Source organism: Panthera leo, chromosome A3 (genome assembly GCF_018350215.1).
Source record: "Panthera leo isolate Ple1 chromosome A3, P.leo_Ple1_pat1.1, whole genome shotgun sequence".
Lineage (NCBI taxonomy): Eukaryota > Metazoa > Chordata > Mammalia > Carnivora > Felidae > Panthera > Panthera leo.
Genome location: NC_056681.1, coordinates 131637870 through 131664990, shown reverse-complemented (window position 1 = coordinate 131664990; position 27121 = coordinate 131637870). Strand labels below are relative to the sequence as shown.

Below are 27121 nucleotides of genomic sequence, written 5' to 3'. Positions count from 1 at the left end.
GAGCCTTCTTCCAGGGGAGGAGACGTGATTCAGTAGCAGTGTCGACACAGACCGAGAAACTCAGAAGTGACTTCCTCTCACAGAATACTGAACATGTTATTTAAAGCATGTTTCAATAAAGTAATACAGCGTCTAAGTTTCTCTATTTTACCACCAGAATCCTGTGGGAACAGATTAACAACAGCAGCAAAATTTCTTCAACTGTGGTTTGGCAAACCTAGAGTATTTCTTTTTGAAGGTCTACAGATGAACTGACACAAAAGACATCGTTCAGAGCCAGATTTGTGACTCCGGCACAGGTCCATTTTAAAACACTCACCTTATTTTAGATTTCTCGGTATCCTTTAGATAGCTAAAGGCATTTACAAATTGCAGATTTTTTAAAAATCTTGCTTCTAGACAGCACGTTTTAATACTTTTCAAAACCTCACTATACATTAATTTTTAACAGTAATACCGGCACCAGTTTTCCTTCTACTTCGGTCTCGCTATCCCCACTAAAGAAAAGTAAAAAATCCAACCAAGAAAATCCCAGTATTCACTACTTCTTAGTTCTCAATAGGAGGTATTTATGGCTCTAGGAGAAATCAGGTGTGAAGAAATAAGCAACTTTCGGTCTTGCATTTATCTGGGAAGCTTTGGAGCCTCAAGAAAAAGAGAAGCTGGCACAAAATCAGGTTGTTAAACCGAGTCAATATTGTATTTAATGAGTGCTGGGAAGAGGACATTTGGATGGGGGTATGCATTCATGCACGTACGTGAAATGAGCAAAAGGGTAAAAAGCAAACTCTTACCCAAGGTCAGAATTTTTATTAAGCGCATTTCCATTAGCTGGAGAAACGACCTAAAAACCCTTATGTTAAACCATATAATGTGAAGAATCTCCATGGGAGAGATTTTTTCCCACCCCTTAGAATACTTTCTTTTCCCCAAAGAACTTCACATTAATTTTCCTTGTATAGTTGCAGCACACCATGATTCTCCATATTCTCTAATATATACAGCATTCAAAATTTAAACTTTTGCCATTTTTACTCAAATATTTCAATTACTCATGTGTAAACTTCAAATTATTTCACCTTAATAAAGTTTATTAAAAATATATATATATATATACTCTCCAATTCAGAATAATATGATAGAACCTCCCATAGTGTAACAAAATCTTTATATAAAATATTAATTCAGTCTCCTTTTAACAAGTCTAATGAATGGAAATATTTATTCTATATAAATTTTATATAGTTCTCATTTTTAAATCTTAAAAACAAAAAAAAACAAAAACAAAAACAAAAACAAAACCCCAAAAAAACAAAAGCTGTGTCCCCAAGCCAGAACCGCAGAACATCCCGGGGAGGGAAATGGCATGCGTGTCCGGACTCAGCACAGACAGCGTGAGAGAGCGTAGGCGGGACAATGTGAGAATGACAAGATTCAGGTTTAGTCCATCAGGCCAGAGGCCACGGTTCAATTTCCACAACAGTGTCTTTATTTTGGGGGCCTAACTCTTTAAACATTTCTACACTGACCCCAAGGGGAGTCGATGAAAAAGGTCTATTTCCTTCATTGAAATATTAGATGATGTATTTCAGTATCACACCAACTCTGTGTGTATATAAAGAGACTAATAAAAGACTACATACTTTTTTTAAACTTGATAACTTAGCATTGATGCATACCGTAGCAGTAAAAAACACATTTTTCTGGGATAATGAGAAATATGGCAGAAGTGGTCCTGCATAACCTACAACTTTAACATCATTTAAAAAATAAAAACCAAGTTAAGAGCCTCTGAGGCCACTTCTTCCTAGTCACCAGTTTTCTCAACCCAATACTGAAATATTGCCATACTCAGTTGTGTGTTTGAGGGATCACATTTAAATATTTAAAATATATCTACAGTATGTCTTAGTTTTCTTTATATTTGAGATAATCTTAGAATCTTGAGTGTGAAAATGTAGAAATAGTCACAAATGTCTCTGCCAGAAATAAAAACACATCTAGGGTAGCCAGCAAATTCAAAGCGAAGCAAACATTTCCTACTCATACACTAATACTGAGGTCTGTAAGCAGAGTGGGATGAATAATAAACATAAAAGATATATTAGTTCCAATATTATCCATTATTGTTTCTATCACAGGTACTTAAAAAAAATTCTGTTATACAATCAAGATAGTCTGACACTGATAACTATTACATGTAAAAATAGTGCACTATTTTTCTTTTGCAAAGCGAATTTGCATCCTAAGAGCTGGTAAACACTTTTTGTTCAAAATACAGAAAAAGGTGAGACATTAAAAAAAATTAAATTAAGGCATTCAAAATGGGTAAAGTTGCCTATCATGAAGCATTAGGAAACTGACAGAATTAACTTCAAACTTCTCGTTACAGTAACTGCTTAAACATGATCATGCAGCTTCCATGGGGTATACACAAACGAGGGATACAAACTTCAACGTTATGGCTTTATACAAGTGCATAGTCGCAACTGCAGTTTGTTAGGATATCTGATTACTGTATGTAAAAAAATAAATGGGACATTTGAAGAACCCTCTTGCAGCAATACAGTACTATGTATATGTGTGTGTGTGGGTGTGGGTGTGGGTGTGTATGTACATATATGTACATATACGTATATATACATATACATGTACGTATATGTACATACACACCCACACCCACACCCACACCCACACAGTATAATGGTCACTTCTTAAAGATGCAGTCTCCATCGCTGTAGTGGAACCCATTCCCAGACTCTTCTGGTGAATGTGCTGGTGAAATCTCTCTGTTGAAGCTGAAAAGATGATTTCTTTAACTCTTCTCAAGCCTTTTGTGCAATGTAGTGTGAGTGACTGACAAGAGAGCTTCATGGAACAGCTTTGGAAGAGCTGCACGACACTCTTACTCTATTAACCAATCACTGTTGGTTCAACATGTTGTTCCAAAGGAGAGCAGAAAATCTCCAAGATTTATAATTTATATTGCAGGAATAAAGGGAAATGTGTGTGTGTGTGTGTGTGTGTGTGTGTGTGTGTGTGTGTGTGTGTATCAGTCTCTCAGGAAAATATAGCTTTTTAAGAAATTTTGGGCCATCATATTTCAGTCTTGTTTTAACTGGAAGAGTATGACCACCTTGAATAACAACTGCATTCACAGAAGGCAGCTAGCTGGAAAAAAAGAAAAAACAAAGTTAGTTGATACAGTAAAATACTTTAAGACATTGTTAAATTCTTTGAAAAGGCATTCCATTTATATCATTAAACTATGTAGTCTTCCAACCCCTATGCTTCTAACACCTAAATCATACATAAAACATATTTACTATATTACTTTTCTGATTTTTAGGTACATGCAATTATATTCTTATATTTTCCTACAAACACAACACACAAGTTTTAATACGGTTAACTGGCCATTAGGGTTAGATAATACGTCATGGAGTAAGTCAGGGGAGTGTTAAGTTTGCCTTGGAGATTAAGTGCTCCCGACTCATGTAGCTGAACGAACAGTGGACTTTTGGATCAGGTTCTATTGGACTATTTGACTCTTAGTCACATTTTTTTAAATCTATGACATGGGAACAAACACATTGTTACAGTAAGTATATGTAAAAATCTCTGTAAATCTTGGTTATAAACACCTCCCAATGATACATGATTTAAGTCTATTTTTGCAATATGCTCCCTTAGGTTAAGGCAGATATTACTTCTCTTATATCCATTCTACGTAAAAGGTTTAATCATGAGGTTCGAATTTCCTTTAGCCACTGTTAACCGAAGTATTTTTTTTTTTTTTGTAACCGAACTATTTTATTTGTTCTACAAGCACAAGAACTTTCACAGCATATCAGTAGCACTCTTCGGCAAGGGTAACATTATCTTTTCACAAAGCAAACGTTTCACAGCATCACAAAGAAAAGCCAAATCAGAAACAGCTATTTCACAGCACTTATTAGACTTACAAAGTTTTTACAGTTTCAATTCTTGCAGGTTAGAAAGAAAGAGGAGGGAAGGAGAGAGGGATGAGGGAAAAGGAATCCCATGCTATGTTCACAAACTAATACAGTTGTAGGAACTTGAAATCATTGTAAATTTCACTTGTCTGAATATCTGAATATAGATTCTTTGGAATGAAAAAAAAAAGTACTAGAATCAGCTTCTTTTGTTATGTCTACATGTTCTATTCCTAAGATAAAAAACGAATTCAACTGTATTGAAAATATGTAGCTAAAAAAGATTCTGAACATAGCATTTCACTTTTATAACTTAACATGGAAATTTCAGTTAGAAGCTTTTCTGAAAACTACTTTTCAAATATATTATTAAAAATAAAAACAATAAAATTCAAAAACTAGTCAAAACCAATGAAAACCCAAGTGCAAATCACATGCACTACTTGGAAATACTAAGATAACTCATTTTTCATTTTTTGATTTACCCCATTTATTTCTTCAGAAATCAAAAACATCGTCATCATCATCACCACCATCAACATCATCAAATGACCAATCCCAGTCTTTAAATGCCAAATCAAGCAATCTGCAATAGGAGGTTTGTAAATTTACACTCTAACACTTTAGAAGTAGCAGTTTAACATGCTAATTATCTAGAAATCACACTTTGTGCTCCCTTCATCAATAACAACAGTCAAGTGCTCGCTTCGGCAGCACATATAATAACAACAGTCAAAATTAAGAGGGTGGCACACAGGGAACTCTTCTTTCCCTTTATATATAAATGCATATGATGTACGTATATAAGGTATGCTTTCCAGAATACCAGAGAACCAGATGATATTCGTGGATAAGATACAATCTTCTCCCCACTGGGCCCAGATGATGTAACTAACCATCCTGACGCCTACTTTGATTTGAGAACTATGAAAGCTCAACACCTGTCCACACTCCCTTCACAAAAGGACCCAGAGTACCAGCTCACGTTTTTCTAGAATACACCACAAGTCCTAGTTTAAAGAGAGAGTAACACTAAGAATGCAACTTTCTCGATTCTAGCAGGACCCTATTTGTTCAATGGGTCACTGATAGTGATGCTCTCTGTGAACAACTATGAACAAGAGAAAAACCACAGGTATACAGTAAAACTTGGATTGCAAGTAACTTGTTCTGCAAGATGCGCAAACATTTCTAATAAATTTTAACTTAATGAGCGAGCAGTGTCTTGCGATACAAGTAGTAGGTGAGGCTGAATGTCATGTGATCACAACTGAGCCAATGGTGTTCTCCCTGTATCTCTCTCTCTCTCTCTCTCTCTCACTGTGGGATTGTGGGTGATCATCTCCCATGCTCTGATGCTTGGTCTCAGACCATGGTGTTTGGCAAAATCAGTGATTTTTCAGAATGTTGGAAGGTGCCCACAACTGGCACTAGTATATTTTTTGTCACTTCAAAGCATCTATGGAGGGGCACCTGGGTGGCTCAGTCAGTGAAGTGTCCAAGTTCAGCTCATGATCTCACAGTTTGGGAGTTTGAGCCCCATATGGAGCTCTCTGTTCTCAGCATGGAGCCCACTTCAGATCCTATGTCTCCCTCTCTCTGCCCCTCCCCTGCTCGCTCTCTCAAAAATAAATAAAAACATTTTAAAAAATTTAAAACCAAACAGAACAAAACAAAGCACCTACGGACAGTCTTTTGCTGTTCCACACAAGAGTAAGCTTAGGAATGCTTTGCTTCATTCTAGGCCAGACTGCCTGCAGATACAGACCCTTTCCTCTGCTGCTTTACTGCCAGTTTCATGAAATACAGTATATGGCAAGAGTTTAATAATGTACTGTAGTCAACATCAGCGCAAGCTTACACAATGGCCCCCATGCAGAAAAAAGATTCCATTGAGCCAACAGACTGTAATGATTCCATTAGTGATAGTGAAAGTCATCCTACACAATAACCCTCCTCTCTCGTCTCCCTCCCACCAGCCACAAAGGCTTTCAAAGGTAGGTAAATACAGGTTAATCTATTTTTTTTTATATTTTGTATTTTCTTTATTATTTTGTATTATATTACATTACTGCAATCATTTTTATATGAATACTTTTGGGTTTTGGAACAAATCATCCGAGTTTCCATTATTTCTTACAGGGAAATTCACTTTGATATACAAATGCTTCAGATTACAAGCATGTTTCTGCAACGAATTATGTTCACAAACCAAGGATTTACTGTATCAGCATCATAGCTACTTATCTTCGCTGAGTAAACTGGACTTAGAGCAGGGATATATGTGGTCTTTTCTTTCCAATCGAATCCAATCATCTAATGCAACATCCAATGTAGTGTTAACTTTTTCATTGTTGTAACTGTGATGTTCATGAATCAACTTATGTCAAGGGATTCATATGGCCTCTAAAGTCTCATCTGTGACTTCAACTTTAAAGTTAGTTTGTAAACTTTAATTTATATGATTTATTCAAAACTATTTATAATGCATATTTCACAGGTGTCATCCCAAGAGATTCTGATATAATTGGACCACAGGGGTAGTGAGGCCTAAGTATCTGCATTTTTAAATAACAAACCTGAAATGAATTCTGATGCAGCTAGTTGACTTTGGTAATCACTGACAGAGTATGTTGATGGATGGTTACCCTAATTTAAAAGTAAACAAACCCACTCAAATTACTCTAAAATGTGCTAACTATAGAACAATATATAAGAAAACACACAAATATAATTATTCACTTAGACACATATCACATTTTTCTAGGCTTACACAGACAGTAACTGATAGCTAAGGTACTGCTTGGGAGATCAGTGGGCCTTCCTGATCAAGCCCCAGCTCTGAAAAATCCGCATTTTATATCCTCCCCAAACCTTTGAAGTGTGTGTGAAGTGTGCACCTGTGTCCCAGTCTTCAAATTTCAAAAGTCTGGTCACTAGGCTGTTAGCACGATGTCTGGCAAGACTTCCCTTAAAGCATCACCACCCCCGCCCCGCCCCCAGCCCCTTCCAGTCAGCCATCGAATTATTGTCCTTTTACCTTAAGAAAGCTTTCTCTAACTTGGTTTCTTCCCTCCATTTTCAATGTCAGTACCTTAGTGACTTTAATGGCATTAAAGTCAACACATACTAATCTCCTGCTGAAAGACTTCTATCTGAAGAACAAAATAGACACTCCTCTAGCATAGTGTACCCGGTCCTTTTCAACTTGGCTCGAAGTTTTCTCTCCAGTGTCAGCTTCTTCTCCCTGTCATACCCTCGCCCCATCCTAATCCAGCACATTATAAACACATAATATGCAAGTAATATTGACAACTCAGTGCCTCTACAAGTCAACATTTTGCCTACCACCGTCTTTTCCCTTATTATTTTACCTGGAAAATTACTGATCTTCCCTTTTTGGAGACGTCTCTTGATGCCCTTAGGCAGAATTCTCCATGCTTTCCTTTGTTCCCCTCTAACACTCACTCATGCTTCTTATTATGAAAAAAAATTTTTAAATAGTACTGTAACTATCTGTTTGATTTCCTATCTCCTCCCTTAAATTATCAGTAAGGATACACTTCAGGCCCATGAAAATTATTGCCAAAGACTGCTTTGGAAAGGGAGCATTACAACTTTGAGTTCTGCTAGAAGTATAGTAGACTGCCCATTTCTTTACATCTCGCCAATACTATGTTTCTTAATCCCTACCAGGTTGGCAGTTTTAATTTAATTTCTTTGCTTAATAATCAACTTGATCTCGTTTTTGTATTTATAGTAATGCTGCATCTGCATGTTCCTCAGTAATGTTTATATTGGGAAGAGGCAATCTTCTTTTTCTTAATGACTTACCTATATACAAAGATACTAACCCATCTTTCTTATACGTATTGCAAATATATGGTATTTTTAAAACTTACAAGGCTTTAGCTTTTGATCACTCAATCTCTAACTTTCTTCGCTTTTACTCCTAAGAAGTTCTCCAATCCAAGATCAGACACATATTCCCCTATTTTCTTCTACTTCATTGAATGGATTTATTTTTGACACTTCAAGTTGTATATAGTTTTTTTCGTTTTCCCCTAAATAAGCAGTCTGTTAACTTTCTAATGTTTATAAATGGAAAAGAACAAAACTAATGATGACGTAAGAGCTCCCCCGACACTTAAGTTTTAACAGGGCTGGCAATGCTTTATTTCTTAAAACTGGGTAAATGAGCATTTGTTGTATTTTTGCTTTATACTTTTATGTGTGGCTTAAACACTGGATTTTTAAAGAAGACCTCGAAAAGGAAAATAATTAAAGAGAAATGCCCTCAGCAGAGACCAGCATTCTGTGTCCTGCTTTGGAACAAACTAAGGATCTCTCCAAACTATTTTGATCACAAATCAGTATTTTATTCACAAATTTCCTACTTTTCTAGCAAGGTTTTTTTTTAATCAAAATTATCAAGAAATCATTCCCCTGGAATAGCATTTCTACACATTCTGCCTTATAAGCTGTCAATTCATTTCTACTGTTATCGCTGTGAGGCAACGAGGTATTACAGCAGAGGATGTGGGATCTGGAACTAGACCATCCGGATCTGAACTCATGGCTTTGCTGCGTATTAGGCGTGTGACCGCAGGTGCACAGTGCTTCTGTGCCTCAGCCTCCACATCTGTTAAGTGGAGACATTAAGAGCTAAATCACAGGCTGGTTATAAGGATAAATAACTTATTTAGTTAAAACTCACAGGAAGAGTGCCCGACATAAAATATGCCCTCAAAAATACTATTTTACATAACAGTCGCTAACACTTACTTAACCATCAACTTAAAACACTTGACTACAGAGAAAAGGAAGTGCTGAAAAGACAGTGAAGAGGAGAATGAGAACCAAGAATGTCACAAAAGCCAAAAGAAAACAATGTAATGGTGTGGTCACTAACAAAGACAACTACTGAGGAAAAGTTAAAAAAAAAAGGAGAGGTTAGATGTTTATGGGTGTTATCTTTTAGTGTACACATAAATACGTACACACTTATATATGCATATTCGATGGTGTCTAACAAAGCCAAACATTCAAGAACGACGCCGTGCCAATTAGTTCAAATAAGGCTGGGCTGACACAAGGAGCTGTGGCGTCTACCAGAAGTGCTGTTCCTGATGTTGCTGAATGATCCTGTAACAGGTCTACCCTTTTACCTATAGGAAAGTTACAAATTTATGAGCAGAATGTTAAAGGCCATCAAGGCCAATGCTTGACTCCCCTCCGGAGCCGTGCGGCTGTCAGACTACACACACGTGACAGGCTGAGGAGGCCGTTCTTCCACAGTGTCACCCAGCAGTCACTCGACTCAGGCACCAAGAGTGGTGACAAGGCACTTACTATTCTAGAGCAAGCCCAGCCTCCCAATTCTGGAAATCTCTGACTGCCTGATACCTTTCCCTTGCTGAGTTACAAACGTGCCTCTCTGGTTGGTTCTTGTTCTAATAGGTCATCCACAGAAAAGTTCTTTAAATCTTTACCGCTGTTTATGATCTCCCATCCTTCCAAATCATTTCTTCACAAGATTAAATATCTTTAGTCCTTAGGGTATCTGGGTGGCTCAGTCAGTTGAGCGTCCGACTCTTGGTTTTGGCTCGGGTCATGATCTCGCAGTCAGAAGATCAAGCTCTGTTTTGGGCTCCACGCTGGGCATGGGGCCTACTTAGATCTCTCTCTCTCCCTCCCTCTCTCCCGCTCACATGTGCGCATGTGCACACTTACTCTAAGGAAAAAAAAAATCCTTAGTTCCTTCACTTGCTACACGTGTAACACTTTCAAATGACCCACTACCACCTCGGTTACTCTCTTCTGTATACCCCCCAATTTGTGTATGCTACTCTTAAAATGTGACGCCCAAAATGAAATGGAAACTGGAGGGTGATTCACGTCAGACAGACACAGATACAATTCTATGAGTTAATGAAGCAATGGAGGCACAGATGTTAACAATGAAAATAATGCTGCAGATGCAAAATAAAGTACAAAATTGCATCCTAAATGTGCCCATCTCTATGCTTTCAGCTTCAAAGAGTATATATTAGATGAAAAATATTCACAAAATACCCTATACATTTTACAGTCAGTTTTGATATTAGTTTCAGCTACATGCATAGTTGTGAGAGAAAGAAATCCCTATTACTTACTGTTGCTATGCAAAATGTATTAAAAAATCAGTGAAGAATGATTCGAAGGGCGGGGCCAGAACTAAAATAAAACAAAAAGCAACAAAAATAAAAAGTAAATGTGCCTCCAATAGACCATAATGCTGAACTGGAGGGAAGGGGATGACAAAGAAAGTATTTACCAGGAAGTGAACACGAAAACTGTTACGTAATTGAAAATATGCCCCACTTGGTCTGAAAACTGCTTCATAAACGAATTCTGTATGTTATCACAAGTAGTGAAATCATTGACTTGTCAAATTGCACAGAAGAGTAAAATGTCTCAAAAGGATTGGAGTTCTTATTGTCCTGACTCTGAAATCATTTGCCCTTCTAGAGTCTCAATCAAAAAGAAAGACAATAATACCTATCTGTTCTACTCCACAGGAATATTTTAAAGTTCCAATGACAGAATATATGGAAAGCTGAATGAGTGAACAGATTATAGAAGCACTTGGGAAGCTGTAAAGCACGAGATATTGTAAGCTATTGAAACAGCACAGCATCTATGCATTAATAGTTCAATATTAATAACAGAAATTTAATTTTTAGATGTTTTGCACATGGCACACAGAATGACCTTCAGTGTCTCTGAATTCTTTGAGCTTCTTCAGCTTAATTACTATCATAATCGCTAATTTTATAGTATTTAATTTTCCCATACCTCACAGAAAAATTCAGCATTTTCACTGCTAAAACACCAATTCAACCTTGAAATACTAGTTTCAAGAAAAGTTTCACTTAAGAGGTCTGTGGTTAGAATGCAAAGGTCTCTGATAACACAGCCAGGGCACATCATTACTCATGCACTGAAGGCCCTGTGTCAGGGAACAAAAAGGATGCCCAAAACTGGATACCTGATCTCAGCGTATACTTTATCCTTTAGCTAACCAAATCTTCACATTCATTTCAATAAACAGCAATATTTACAAATGTCGTAGTAGCTAGTAAGCCAAGAAATGGTTATTCTGAATCAAGAATTAAATTACTATAATGTCGCCATATGAAAATGGTGCCATCAAAATGTTTTTTGCATTCATCATTACCTCTGGATTTACTTCCTAGTCCCAATTCTGCCTCAAATATAAGGCACACCCACTTTAACCATTAATTAATATCTGCATTTTTAAGGTTGATCTCTATTGCTCTTTAAATGAGAAACAAGTTATTATTCTAAACTTATAGATGTGAAATTGAAACTTAAGGAAGATTTTGATCCTGCCTCCCAAGTTGTCTAACATAAAAGAGGTTTGCAATATTAAACACAATATGCGTACCTGACACTTATGGATCTGTGTGTACATCCTGTCTACTAAATCACTAAATCAGTCAATATGCTTACAAAATCTCAAAATATTATGGTTATATACATAAACATGACAAAAGTGAGCCCTTTATATATTTTAGGTTGAATTTAATATGTGTGTGATTTAGTCAACAAATCTGTGTTACATTTAACTGAATCAATGAATAAGATATATACACTAAAATAGTTTCCAACATTTGGTAGTCCACAGTTCATTAAAATACCAGGCAAAGGTACATTACAATCAGGAAAATTTGTAGTTGAACACAAATAGTGAAATATTAAAAAAGACACTGTAATTTTTAACCACATTTTTATGCATTACCTTGGTTTGTTTGGGGCAAGCTGTCGACTCGGCCGTCTAATAGACTGGTTTTGTTGTATCTTCATGGAAGTTCTAGGAGATGACCGTGCAAAAGGGTCTGGAGCTGGAGGCTTTTTAGGTATCTTTTTCACCAACCGACTAACCCACTTTTGCTGCTCTTCTGTAGAATTTGCCAATAACAACAGGTTCTTGGCCGTCGAAATATCATAATACACTAAAAAGAAATATTTGGAAAAAACTAATGTGTTTAAATGGACCTGAATGTAAAGAACATTGATGGAACAAGTAATTTACTATTTACCTTTGCAAGGTGCTATAATCTCCTCCTTTCTGTCCATGTGATCTTTATGACATTTAATGTGGCAGCGGCGGCACTCTAACGCAGGGGGGGGTTTGAACATATGCCATAAAGGCTTCATACAAGCCTCACAGTTGGTTGGGAAATGATAGAGGGTAGGAATGAACTCATGTCCCTTATGGCAAATATAATTTGACTTTTCTCCCACGGGCTCCACGGGAAATTCTTGTTCCTTCTTACTTTCTCCTTCATTGGCATACAGAATCTATAAATAGCAAAAAGAATGATGAATGATTTCCAGGAAATTTTTTTCAGGAAAAAATCTATCTTGTTCAAATGTGCCTCCTTATTTTATCCAGGAGATCTTACTGTGTTTCAGCAATTTTATCAGAATAGGCCAAAAGGTAAATTTTCGCTTGATGGGTATCAGAAAGTTTTTCTGGGAGGGAGCGTTCAAGTCAATCCCCCCAAAGGGATGTGGCAATTATACAAAGTGATGCTCTACGATTCTCAAAAACTGACAACTGGGTGATAACTGCTAACGTAGCTTTAATGGAAAGATTTGTATTTGGAGAGTTGAGGAAGAAAGAGGAAACGATGTATAATACACCCCAAATAAACATTACAAGTATCCAGAAATAAGTGGCCAACTCTCCCACAGTACCCCAAGCACAATGGTTTTCACATAGAAGGAACTCAGTAATTGTGGGTTTGACTAATTTTAAAACAAAAGTAGAACAGGGAAGCATTTGGCTTCACTTTAAATTGGAAGTCAAAGGGCTACTGGGTGCAAAATTCAACTTCACAAACAACTTTAACTTTATAGAGAGCTGAGCATAAAGTCAGAAACAGAAGAGAAAGGGTATAGTTTAAAAATGTCGTAATGAGGGGCGCCTGGGTGACTCAGGTGGAGCGTCCGGCTTCGGCTCAGGTCATGATCTCACGGTTGGTGAGTTCGACCCTCCCATCGGGCTCTGTGCTGACAGCTCAGAGCCCGGAGCCTGCTTCGGATTCTGTGTCTCCCTCTCTCTCTCTCTGCCCCTCCCCCACTTGCACTCTTCCTCTCTCTCAAAAAAATAAACATTAAGAAAAACTTAAAAACTAAAATAAAAATGTCGTAATGAACCTTGAACAAAAGGAAAGCAAAGGCCAGAAACAGGATATAAACATACTACAGACTTTACCAAGACAGAGAGGAATAAAGATGTATCCAAACAGAATAAGCATGAAAGACACAGAAGGCTGTTTACCTGAAATATCCTTGGAATTTCTTTAGCATCTGCTCTATATACATCTGTTTGTGTAACTGGTCGGACATGAAATAATTTGCTATAAAAGATTTTTAATAAAGGAATAAAATATTACTAAAGGATCAAATTACATTAGTTATCCTATACTTATGTCAGAAGTTAAAATGGACTACTTTGACCCACGTTAGAGGGTCATAGGATACCTTACTTCTATTAATTCAATCACTCCTTGAGATTTTGAGTATTTCCAGGAAGTCGGAAATTTTCTAATTAGTTTCAGAAAACATGTTTTAGCTAACTCTATACCCCAGACTTTCATCTCTATGAGGCAAATATGAGAAAATGTAACAACAGTACAGTAGGAGCTATACTATATATATTTATGTATAAATAGCACTAACTTGACAAAAAGGTCACATTTGTCTCATACACTTTACAAGAGAAAGTTTCTAAATATTCTAATAAAAACACTTACTCTATATCTAAAACCATGTAAGGATTAGATTGTTCTTTATCTTGTTCACTGTCATAGAAAAGAATCTTCTTACTGCTTACAATCACATACTGTTAAAGAGGGAGAGAAGGAATTAATGACTAAAGTTAATCTATGTATCACGTTTATTTTCTTTGAAAACAAATTCTACAGCAACAAAAATCATGTAATACCTAAGTTAAATAACTAAACAGTTCTCATTATATCCTTAAAAGGTCTTCCTTAAAATAACGACAAATTTATAGTTTGCATATATATTTTTTAAATAAGCAAATTGGGAAGGATATTAATTCAAATATTTTTTAGACTGATTTAGCTTCAAAATTCAATAAGCACAGGTAGCCTTATTGCTATGGTCTGAATGTCTGTGTTCCCCCCAAATTTTTACGTTAAACCCTAACACCTAATGGAAGGGGCTTTGGAAGGTGAACAGGCCATAAGAGCAGAGCCCTCATGAATGGGATCAGTGCCCTTACAAAAGGGGCTCCAGAGAGATCCCTAGCCCCTTCCACCACGTGAGAACATAGCACGAAGTCTGCACCTGGAAGACGGCCTTTACCAGAACCCAAATATCCTGATCTTGAGACTTCCAGCCCCCAAGAACTGTGAGAAATAAAGTTCCATTGTTCATACACTACCCAGTCTATTCTGTTACAGAAGCCTGAATAGACTAAGATATTTACCAGAAATGAACATAATACCAATAATCATGGTAACAGAGGAAAAGAAATAAATAAGCCTTTCTATCATAACCACAGTTGTTTTCCCACTGAAATAGCAAAACACTGAAGTCAACAGGCTTCTGTTTTCCTAACATCAAAACCTGTTTTATTATTAACAGCACATTAATGATGAAAGGCTTTTTTCACAAAGATACATAAAATCACATCATTCCAAATCAAAGTCCAAAGTTTTATGCGTCTAAAAGTTCTAGTTATATGTATCTTACAACTACAAAAGTAAAATGGCTAGAGCTAAACCAAAAGCAAAATAAAAGAACCATATTCAAAACTACCAAGTACCTTTTTAACCCATCCGAATTTCTTAGTGTTGTTTCGCACAGGCAATGAAAGCCATCCTTCTAGTCTTGATTCTATCAATAAGCACAAGATATGAGGATAAATAAAACAATTCTCCTAAGAAAATGAGAACTATAATGACATTTTAACAGAAAAGTCATAGAACAAATCAAATACGCCCCTCAGAATTTATCATTATATTATTATCTAGGCTGTAATAACGATGCAGGATCAGTATAAGCAAGTTATGAAATGCAAAACAAAATCCAGGTTATACCACACTGGAACTATATTCGCTATAGTTTATATGGTCAAATGCCCCCTGCTGATTAAATGTGTGCATCTGCAAAGTTCAGCAGAAAAGTTGCAAAAAAAGAGAAGCAGTTCTCTATTCTCACTGATACAACTATATGAGAAATTTTTTCCTTTGGAAGAAGGCCTAATTATAGATTTACTGCATATATATCTTCTTTGAAGAGAAAATCTTTTAAGTTAATAATTACATGTTCAGAGAAAATGGATTTTTTTAAATGGCTCAAATAAAATTAAATAAAGTTGTGTAAATTACAGATCAAATGTGGTTAATAAGTAGCAATATAACCAGAAGATTTCTAAATTCCAAAACAGCAAAATTGGTAAAATTCTAGTTCAACAAAGGAAACCGCCTGAATCCTTAGAATTTGTTTCAAAGGCATCTGATCAGTATCATTTAACGAAATAACTAGGGGCAAACCAGCATTTTTGGAGGTTATTCTAATAATCACGTACTGAACTATGCTAGATGCTTTCCATAAATTGCGTCACACGAGGACACAACTCTGACTCCAGTACCTATATATACTCTCTTACATCAACGACCTTCAGACTCTATAACAGAAATGCTGCCATTAAAAACAGCCCATAGACAGGCACCTGGGTGGCTTAGTCGGTTGAGTGTCCGACTTTGGCTCAGGTCATGATCTCACGGTTCGGGGTTCAAGAGCCGCACTGGGCTCTGTGCTGACAGCTCAGAGCCTGGAGCCTGCTTCAGATTCTGTGTCTCCTTCTCTCTCTGCTCATCTCCACTCACACTCACTCTCTGTCTCACAAATAAATAAACATTTATAAAAACAGCCCACATCACGTGAAATGTCTGGATGTGGTCCTCCACCAACTTAAGGGACTTAATCAGATGATCTAACAATTTGAGTAAGACTGAAATTTACTGCTAAAATCTAAAACTTCAATACAATTACTTATGATTTATATTATATACTGTTTTATACCTGGGAAATGTGGCAACAATATAAAAAAACTATAGCTATTTCACTTTGCATTCAATTAGTAAGGGGTTAAATTTTACCTCATATTCAGCTGCTCATACGCTAATTTCCCACGGCATTTACATTAGGCCTGCACTTATACTAACTTTGTGTTCAACATAGTGATTTTATGTCGTCCATTTAGTTTTTCACTTCAACTCTAAGTCCTTTCAGGACCGAGACTGGGTTGAACTGTCTTTTAAGGCTTAACACAATGTTGACCGGCTAAGCACTCAGTGAAAACCTATATACATCCTCGCAAACAGTCTACGTGCTTTTTTTGTACTTGTCACTCTTGATATGCAACTTCAGGAAGAATTTCTTGTTGGACGAAAATGGACGAAACAGACGGTAAAACCATATGCTCTTTAATGATCTGAAGTTGACAAAATAAGTCTATCAAATATAGTAGCAATGCCATGTGACAATACCTTTAAAAATTCTTTATTCATGCAGCACTTTCTTTTTAACGGAGACCAGGACAATTTGTTAGTGGATAATTAGTCGATGTTACAAAAACTTTGCAGAAGGACTGAAATTAAGGGGAGGGTGACAAACCCCAAAGGGGAAAGATTTTCAGGATATCACCTGTACCATCAGGTTCCGATGAAATGGGTAAGTAAGGCAAAGATTCTTCTTCTGAGTCAGAATCAGAGTCAAGAAGCATATGAGAACTGGAAGGCTTAGTGGCAATATTGAGAGAAGTAGAGGAACGTTGGTAGGTGAATGACAGGGATTCCATAGTGCGTGACTGAGTGATATGAACTAAACATCCAGCACGAGAGGAAGTAAGAATGCAGAAAGAAGTTAAGAGAAAATAAAATGAAAACCTGAAAAGAGAGCTTCCTGTAATACATAAAGAGCTAACTTAAGCAAACATGTGGAATTTTCTTTTGCATTGTTTCGCAAACATTTTTGTCAAAAATCAATAAACACTGTAAGTCTAAACTATCATTTGAATCCCCACTCCAAGGAGTAGGCTTTTCTTAAAGAAATGACAAACATTTTTCTCAAGAGCAGAATCAATCATAGGGCTTAAAACAATCAACTGCTTTATCTTTAAGACGAAGTCGTTTAATAAAAATAGCCCAAGAGCTGAAAAGAAATCCATACCTGGAAAGCCATCATCTGCCTCAGCATCCCCTGGTCCACTGCCTATACTGGAACTATCCAGACCAATATGCAAGGCCTGGAGCTGGGACCGCAGCTGCTCAATGTCACTATCTTTACTGTCCAGGGCCATCTGCAGTTCAATTCGAATCTGGCTCTCTTCAGCTATTTGCTACAAGAAATTAAATTACGTCAAATTAATCTGATGCCATATACCTCATAACTTCCTTTAATTCAATTAACAATTATGAAGTAATAGAAATGTCCTATAACCAATAAAATATGTGCAGACACGAAAATAATTCTTCTTAAAAAGAAGTCTTGGATCTAGAGTTCAGAAAGTATTCTTACAGCCTGCATTTCATTCAGTTCTTTCTGATACTTGATCATCTGCTGGGTCAATTTTTCACGTTCAGATTTAAGCTCCATATGTAGCTTTCTATTCTCTTTCTCTTTTCTCCGCACATCAGTGTCACTACCACGCTTGACAGGTTCTTTTCGATTCATGATCTCGGCCAACTTGTTCACAGCCTTAAAAACATAAACATAAGTATGTAATAAAATACATCGATGCTTCTTGATAACTTACCAATAGCAAGTTATATGACCACTAATAATCTCCTTCCCTATACATACAGGGTGACAGAGAAACACTGTCTATATTAAGTAACGCACCCTCCATTACTCGTTACCCTTCTCCAACCTACATTTGTTTCTCATGCTCGTGTTCTCTAAGAAATATAATTTAAAATGTTTAAATTACATCAGGTTTGATCTCATGTCACTTTCTATTACTGTGAGTTTTTAGTTCCTAGAGAGACTTTTACGAGGCAGATCCACTTTCATCCTGGAGGACGAGAATGCTGCAGTGGCACCACATTAATAAAATACAGTGTGTTCAACCAGAGAACTAAGCATGTGGGACCCACAAAGATTCACGCCGCATGTACAACCATAAATGTTGGCAGAAGGATGCTCAAATGTTTACTCTCCCTAGTTTCTTAAAAGCAGAAAAACTTACCAGATTACAATAAAAAATTAGGAGGGAGTGTGATTCCATATGGAAAAATTAAGGAAACCGTAAGTAAACACTGAATTGGACAAAGCTAACCACATCTAGCTTCTTCCAATCTGGCAAAAATCAGGTCATTGTGATTGGTTCACAAATACTGATTCATTCAATGACTGCTACAGCCAATCTGTAATGCTGGAAGTAAAATGTAAAAGAGAGAAGAAACTGAAAGAATTCAAAATCACATTTAGACTTTATTACACATACTTGAGTTTTCAGTGTTCTCTCTGTTAATAGTTGCTTCTCAAATTGTGCTTTAATAGCGGCTGCACTTATCTCCTCATCTTTCAACCGCGATAGCTCTGAAATATGGAAAAACGCAAAAATTATATTAATAATTACAACAACTGACAAAACATTAGGCATATTTAAAATATAAACCTTATTCTTTGTTCATACATACGTTCTTGGGCATCTTTTAACTTGTTATTTAATTCTTCTTTCTCATTTGCAAGATTGGCAACATCACTAGTTAGTGTCCTGTTAGTTTCTTCAAGCTAAGAACGAAAGCGGAAAGAAAATCCTATCACAATTTACAAAATCTAAGTTATAAAGCAATAATTGAAAATGAAAATATCCTAGAATGTTGCTAAAATTCTTATTTTTCTAAGTACATCTATATCTATGCTTCGTGGCTTTGTGGAACCTTATCGAAATTCACCCTTGGTGAAAACTTCACTGACTGTGATAGACTTCATATGCACCCCAGGAAGCAAAAACATTGCCCTTCTCTCAAAGATCCTTAGTGGTATTTTTAATGAGAAAAACATTTAATAAACTAAAAACAAACAAATACCATAACAGATCTCTGCATTTCATCATGCAGAGTAAACAAATTTTTAACTGTAGTATTTCCTCCAGGACATTTTAAAATGAAATAAAATTTTACTAAAGACGCTGACATCCTTTGTTATTCTCTCCAAATCCTATTCCTATTCTTCCTTCCCCAAAGAAATTTTATTGTGAATTCTATGCTCATCCTTCCCATCAATGATTATATCCTTTTATTACAAACACATAACATATAGCGTGGTTTTATGTGATTTTAAATTGTCCATAAACAGCATCACACTGTATCTTTCTGTAATTGCTTTCACTGGAGATCATACTAAGAATTAAATTGTTGGGATGCCTGGGTGGCTCAGCGTTTAAGCATCCGACCTTCGACTTCGGCTCAGGCATGATCTTGTGGTTTGTGGGATGGAGCCCTGTGTTGGGCTCTGTGCCGAGAGCACAGAGCCTGCTTGAGATTCTCTCTCTCTCTTTCTGCCCCCCACTCTGTTCTGGCTCAAGCATGTGTACTTTCTCTCTCTCCAAATAAGTAAACTTAAAAAAAGAATTAAACTGTTGATATATAAAGATCTAATTAAATCATTTTAAGTGATAGAGCAGTCCCATCTTCTACCACATAGCATTTATCCATTCATTCATCTATTGAGAAGACTGACTGCTAAGACATTTGAATTTCTCGCTATTACAAACATTTATGCTGCTATAAAAATTGTACCTGAATTTCTCTACCATATTTATCTTAACCATCAACTTTCTTTGGATTATATGAATATTTAATTTTTCATATTTAGAATAAATAATATTTAAATTGCCACATTATACACTATACTATACCATACTAAATCTATACTCCTCATAGCTTTAAATAAGAACGTCATTTCCCACACACCCTTCAAACGCTTGAAATGAGATAGTGAATTCTGCCATCGTAATGGATACGAAATGGTATTTCAAAGTTGTTTTATCTAGCCTTTCTTAAAGAGTATTTAGGTTAAGTATCTGCTTATGTTTTTAGGGTTTTCTCTTTTGGCCAATTTTTCTTTTGGATTGTTTAACTTCTTCTCATTGAGCTCGAGAGCGCCACATGTGTTCTAGACACAAATCCCGTTTAATAAAAACATTACAAGTATCTTCTCCCTGCAGTTTGTGGTCTTCTGCTACAGTAAGTTCTGGATTTTGTTCTGTTTAAAGTTTTTCTTTTTCATCTTTAGATCTTTAAGATAGCTAGAATTGGGGCGCCTGGGTGGCGCAGTCGGTTAAGCATCCGACTTCAGCCAGGTCACGATCTCGCGGTCCGTGAGTTCGAGCCCCGCGTCAGGCTCTGGGCTGATGGCTCGGAGCCTGGAGCCTGTTTCCGATTCTGTGTCTCCCTCTCTCTCTGCCCCTCCCCCGTTCATGCTCTGTCTCTCTCTCTGTCCCAAAAATAAATAAAAAAAAAAAAAAAAAAAAAAGATAGCTAGAATTTATTCTTGTTATGTTGTAAAAGGTAAGGATCTAACTTCATTCCTTCCCACACAAAAAGAGTCATCCCAAACCTTTCATTGTATCTGTATCCTTTCCCACCGACGTGTCTGTCGACACTGCTCTCACAGACCAAGGTCTTTACGTGCGAGAGTCTACTTCTGGCCTCCCTACTTATTTCCACTGAACGGGAATAAGCGTCCCTGGCTCCGATGCCACACTTTCTAATCAATGTACCATTTTAATGACCCAGATAACTGATAAAACAAATTCAACTACTTGATGTTTTCCTTCTCTTTGAAACTCTCATAATTTTTTTTTCAAGTTACATAGGACTACCTTCATGGTAGTTTCAAGATTCTTCTGAACTAAGATTTGTTTAGCAAGAAAAAAATGGTTTATGCTGTTTTCTGCTTTTGCTTTTTCCCTTTCCCTTTAGTCCTTTCACTCCGAATTTACCAACAGGCAGAGCCATTGCAAGTAGTTCTTTCTGCGAGCCTCTTTCTGCCAAACGACACTGAGAAGCTAGTGGTTAACTGGATAAAACGTCCCAAAGCCAGAATATACAACTTTTCATTTCTGTCTGCAGTACTTTCCTAGCACTTCTAAGTAACATTTGTGATACAGTAATTTAATTAAAATCAAAAAAGGACTAAAAAACTTTACTTACAGATGCAATTGTAGCATCTTTTTCAGTGAGTTCCTGTTTGTGTCTAGCCATCATCTCTTTGATCTCAAGCTCTTTCATGATTTTCTCTTTTTCCAAATCAGAATATTGCTCTTCAGCAATTGAACGAGCCAGCTGCTCAGAATCTGCTTTGGTCAAGGTGATCTCCAGTTGAGCAGCCAAGGAGTCCCTACATTTTAATGATACATGATTTTAATGTTCAATTTTCACTAGGAAGTCCAAGTTTCTAATACACTTCATCGACAAATTCTTACTGAGGGCACAGCAGGTACCGTTCTAGGAGCTGAGTGCCCAGTTATCAACAAAAGAGATAAGAATCTCCTTCTGTACCTTTCGTCCTCGAATTCCTGTTTCTTCTGCTGTAATTCTTTACAAAGTTTGGTCTTTTCTTCACATTCTTCTTTAAGTTCTCTCACCTGTGTTTTATAGAGAGTCTAAACAGCAAAATAGAACAGAAGAAACATGTCACCGCCATTATCACCATCAGCAGGAACATTATTTCTACATTCAAGGTCTATCCACACAAAAAGTCAAGCTGAACACAAATATGTTCCTGAACACTGAGTAATGTTGGGCCTCCGAGCAAACTAATAGTTTAATGGGCTTTTCTAGTAATCAACCAAGTAACTAATACAAGTTCTGCTAATAACTTGGAAGCTTGATTTAAATTTTTTTAATTAATTATTTATTTGGGGGGGGGGGGGGGGGAGAGAAAGCGCGCACACACGCAGGCCCGTGTGAGAGAGTGGGGGAGGGGCAGAGAGAAAGGGAGACAGAGGATCTGAAGCAGGCTCTGTGCTGACAGCAGAGAGCCCGAAGTGGGGCTTCAACTCACACACTGTGAGATTGTGACCTGAGCCGAAAGTCAGCCGCTCAATGGATTCAGACACCCGAGCGCCCCAAGAAGCTTGCTTTTCAACTGGGTATCAGAACTTCTCATTAAATGACACAGATTGGTAGGATAAAGAGGCAAAGAAAGAAGTATACTACTAATTTAGACAAGGAAATTTTGTTGGCTTAAATGAAACAAAGGTGACATTACTACTTCATATTTTAAAACTGATTTTAAAAATGCAAACATTAAAATGACAATTTCTTCATGAAAATTCTTCCTCAAAAAGCAATGTTTTTTAAATCAACTTCACTGATGTGCTTAGAACTATTTTTCTAGCAATGATAATAGATTTCTGTTAAGCTATCAATAGTCACTTGCCCAGCTATTCTTTCTACATGAATTGTGTGGTACGAAACATCCTATCCCAATCTGTCTGATGTTTGCTAGAAGAATCTATCCTAAAGACAAGAATCGTTTTCCTCATTCTGCAGCAAACTTTTAATTCTACAAACACGACAATCTTCAAACTAACGTATCCGGAACTTACTGAGAAGTACTGCTCTGCTTCAAGCTGATCTTGGAGTTCCTTCATTTGCCCGTCTGCATCTTGACGTTCTCTGCGGGGACATTAAAGCAAAGGTTCAAATAAGCTACCTATATATTAAACCAGCAACTCTTGAAATGTGGCCTAGGGAACCACTGGGCTTCCCTGGAGCCTTTAAAAAAAAGAAGTCCCAAGAGGTCAAATTATTTTCGTAATACTAATCACCAGTGTGGTGGGTTTTTTTGTTTTTTTTTTTTCAAATTCTCATTCTCTCACTAGTAAGTATAGACTTTTTTTTAAAGTTCTATAACATATGATGTCACCATTCCAACAGCTAATGAAATATGTTTGTATGCTCTCGTGTTTTAAAATTTTCTCAGTTTTGGGGCTCAGTCGGTCGAGCATACAACCCTTGGTTTTAGCTCAGGTCACGATCTCACAGTTCACGGATTCGAGCCTGCATCGGGCTCTGCGCCGATAGCACAAGTCTGCTTGGGATTCTCTCTCTCTGCCATTTGTGCTCCCACGCTCTCTCAAAATAAATAAACATTTAAAGTAAGTAAATTAAACAAATAAAATTTTCTCTGTTTTGATTTCTAACACAAAAAATATCATGAGATATAACTCACATAAACAAAAATTTTGGGGGGCCCTTCATAATTTTTAAGAGTGTAAGGGGGTGCTGAGACCAAATAGTGATATATTAGAACAGTAATACTAAATTATATATTGTCACACATTCACTGTGATCAGCCATTTCTGCCCAACTAGTAGAATTAAAAGAGGACCTGAGAATTGGTCATCTTAGGATGAGTGAAGAAATAACTGAGAAGGGGCCAGAGGGGAGGAAAGACGCACAAGTTTTTATGTTTATTAAAAAAAAAAAAAAATTTTTTTTAGTGTTTATTTGTTTTTGAGAGAGAGAGACAGAGTACCAGCAGGAGAGGGGCAGATAGAGACAGAAGAGGAGACACAGAATCGGAAGCAGGATCCAGGCTGAGCTGTCAGCACAGAGCTCGACGAGGGGCTCGAACCCATGAACCATGAGATCGTGACCTGAATTGAAGCTGGATGCTTATCCAACTGAGCCACCCAGGCGCCCCTAGCTTTTATGTTTAAATGTAGATGTTTAAATTGCACAGATTTGTACATTTTGTAAAAATTCACGAAGCTCTACATATCATTTGTGTGTTTTTTCTGTATGCATTATTACATATATGTATGCATATATCTTCAATAAAGAAATAAAATTAAATAAAAAATACATAAAATAAAAAGTGAGCCTCACAACCCATTTAAGAGGTTGTGTTGAAATAAATTCTGGAGTTTTTTTTTTTTTTAATGTTTATTTATTTCTGAGAGAGAGAGAGAGAGTGCAAGTAGGGGAGGGGCAGAGAGAGAGGGACACCTGAAGTGGGCTCTGTGCTGACAGCAGAAAACCCAATGTGGGGCTCGAAACCCACAAACTGTGAAATCATGACTTGAGCCAATGATGGAGGCTTAACTGACTGAGCCACCCAGGCACCCCAAATCCTAGGGTTACTAAGAAAACATAAAAATCACAATTATTCCAAGTCTAAGCTAAGGGGAAAAAGGCAAATTGGAGAAGAACACCACATATATGATACAATTAGAAAACAAAAATGCTCCAAAATCTACAAAAAACTCAACCCTACATACACTGTACAGATACAGAAGAGTAAATAACGAACTATCACAGTAGATTCTTTCTGGCGAGATGAACTACGTCTGCATTCATTAAGGGGAACATTTACTGTTTAGTCTGAGTATTTTATAGGGAAAAGACATTTAAATACCACCTAGATATTTAAAAATATACACAGCAAGAAAGACTCAGACCAAATGATTTAATCATACTGTTTTCAATCTGTGTGTTACTTAAGGCTTTTATTCTTATTCTCATTTAACATAATTTGGTCACTTTGTTTACTTACTGGCTCTTAAAACCTCCACATAAAGAAAGTTATCACTCATTGTCACTTTATGTGTTATATCTGTATTTTACTATTGAGGTGCCTGCTATTAAAAGCGAGGATTCTAATTTTTCTGAGTCAAAAATGGGAAAGATGCTGATTAATACTATATCAAAGGTCAATTTTTGGAATGATCTCATCATCATCGGCTAAGCCCATTTGCAGCAAACCTCAGTATAATTTTAATATCCTTGAAGAGCTGCCATCATCCACTTACGTGTAACTTTAAACACCTAACATTTATTAGGTATTTAAGACAAGTACTTTTCAAAAAAATAACCCATTATACGTACATGGTTACAATGAAAAAGTACAGAATGGCACAGAAAAAATCGGCCAGAAAGGGAGCGGTCTCTCTTTCCACACGTCTTCACACCCTCAATTCACTCCCCTGGAGGAATTCACTTCGTTTCAATTCCGTTTCGTTCTTTTGGTAACTACCTCCACATCTCAGCTTATTTCTTGACACAAATTTAAACTCTTCTTTACTAGTTCCCTGCTGCCAGAGTGGGGAGTTAGCTCTTCCTATCCCTCACCTCTCCCCAGCTCTCCTAACACAGCCATATCACTGGCCTCAGCCATACAGCCAAGCCTCACTTCCTGCTCCATCAACCACAAACCACAGCCTCCCCAGTCCGGGATGAGAACCGCAATACTCCCACCCACCCTTTCTCTTGTTTTTGAAATTTGACGAGAACACGTCCAAATGCGGGTCTTTCCTTCACTTATTTTCGGTTGAGTCCTTTCAATCTGAAGACTTCTCTTCCCGCCACGGGAAACCTGTTTTCCATTATTTCTCTAACAACTTCCTCCTCTTCCTTCCTTCTCTAGACTTCTCTGTCTGGTGCTAGAACCCCTGGGCCACACACCTTCTACGTCATGCCCTCTTCTTCCACAGTCGATGAAATTTCTTTGAATTTTTCTTCAAACCATCCTAATAAATGTATATGCGGTCATTTTTCATCTTTAACAGCTCGTTCTCATTCTGGCTGCCCTTTTTGCTTTATGCCGGCTTCTTGTTTAATGGAAGTACTATCTCCTAGAAGTTTTGATCAATACTAATTATTACTAATAGGCTTTTTTTATTTGTTTGTGCTTTCCTCTTCTTTCCTTAATATATTCCTCATCTGGGGGTACGTTTCCTTTTTCTTTATCACAGTGTTTCTCTTTAGTACTGAACACTTTCCTCAAACGCCTGGTGATACTTGGTTATTCATTTACAGAGGCGGCAACAGGTAGAAGTAGTAAAAAAAAATCGTTGGGGAAGCAAATATAATCTCGAGGGATAACAGCGGCACTCAACATATTACTTAAACAGAAAAAGAGAGCAAATGTGGTCAAGAAAATGATCAAAAGAAAACCCGCAGGTAAACCAAAATTAAGATAATTTACATGTGGATACTCATATATATGAATAAAACTTTGTCTCAAACAATTTACTTACTTTCGAAGTTCAGCATTCTGCTTTTCCAAGCTCATTTTCATTTCCATGAGATGATTATTCTCCTGTTTTAACTGCTTTTCTGACATTTTTAGTGTGTTAACTTGCTGTGTTTGCATCTTCAAGTCATTTTGTGTAAGGCAGCGCTTTTGAGTTTCTTGCTCTATTTTTAATGTCAAGTTTCTGATCTAAAAAATAAATTGTATACTTGGTATATAAATAAATTACTTTGACTTTGATTTATTTTTTAATGTTTATTTATTTTGAGAGAGACAGAGAGGGAGAATGAGAGAGGGAGAGGGAGAGGGAGAGGGAGAGGGAGAGGGAGAGGGAGAGGGAGAGGGAGAGGAGAAGGAGAAGGAGAAGGAGAAGGAGAAGGAGAAGGAGAAGGAGAAGGAGAAGGAGAAGGAGAAGGAGAAGGAGAAGGAGAAGGAGAAGGAGAAGGAGAAGGAAGAGAAGGAGGAGAAGGAGAAGGAGGAGGAGGAAAATGAGAAATCATGAACTACAAGATCATGACCTGAGCTGAAGTCGGACGCTTAGCCGACTGAGCCACCCAGGCACCCCTTGATTTTGATTTTTCTTATCAATGAAGCTTGCAGCAAATATGATCATGTAAAACAGATTTTTGTCCTTAGGCAGCTAATTCACTTCACAGTAAAATATTTTTCGTATTTCTGATGTCGTACTTTTTAAAATAAAATATGGTCTTTAGGGTAAAAATAACTTAAAAATTTTAAATTATGATTCATTCAGCATATCATCCAAATGCAGTAAAATTAAAGGTTGCAGATTATAAGAAAAAAATTTTAATTATGAAACCAACATTATGGCTAAACCTACGTGGACTATGAATTCATTACATAGTTTATTATTACTTATTAGTAAACTTCATACTCACATCTTCATTTAGCACATCTTTCTGCTTAAGGAGTTCATTTATTTTCTGCTGTGACTGTTTGAGGTCACAGTCTAATATAGAGCATCTCTTCTCAGCTTCCAGCAACAGGTTTTCCACCTTCTGCTTTAACGTCCTTTCCTCTGAGAGGTTTTTCTCCATTTCTAT

The 27121-nt window shown here is 36.9% G+C and overlaps 1 protein-coding gene across 3 annotated transcripts in view; it reads right to left on the bottom strand.

Annotated features, from left to right (window-relative positions):
- Positions 1–3036: 3036 nt before the first annotated feature.
- ROCK2 (Rho associated coiled-coil containing protein kinase 2) overlaps positions 3037–27121 on the bottom strand; it is a 133604-nt gene continuing 109519 nt past the window's right edge. For 2 of the 3 annotated variants that reach the window (XM_042933664.1, XM_042933666.1), the window contains exons 19-33: positions 26957–27117; positions 26062–26246; positions 22627–22696; positions 21575–21678; positions 21227–21413; positions 18707–18800; positions 18511–18605; positions 17583–17762; positions 17235–17403; positions 14824–14894; positions 13784–13872; positions 13309–13387; positions 12062–12323; positions 11761–11974; positions 3037–3167 (exon numbers count right to left, since the gene is read on the bottom strand). In XM_042933664.1, coding sequence (XP_042789598.1) covers positions 3155–3167; positions 11761–11974; positions 12062–12323; positions 13309–13387; positions 13784–13872; positions 14824–14894; positions 17235–17403; positions 17583–17762; positions 18511–18605; positions 18707–18800; positions 21227–21413; positions 21575–21678; positions 22627–22696; positions 26062–26246; positions 26957–27117 — 1973 coding nt within the window. In that variant the 3' untranslated portion in view covers positions 3037–3154. Of the gene's footprint in view, positions 3172–11760; positions 11975–12061; positions 12324–13308; positions 13388–13783; positions 13873–14823; positions 14895–17234; positions 17404–17582; positions 17763–18510; positions 18606–18706; positions 18801–21226; positions 21414–21574; positions 21679–22626; positions 22697–26061; positions 26247–26956; positions 27118–27121 lie in introns of all 3 variants that reach the window. The other variant, XM_042933665.1, reaches the window with a different exon arrangement.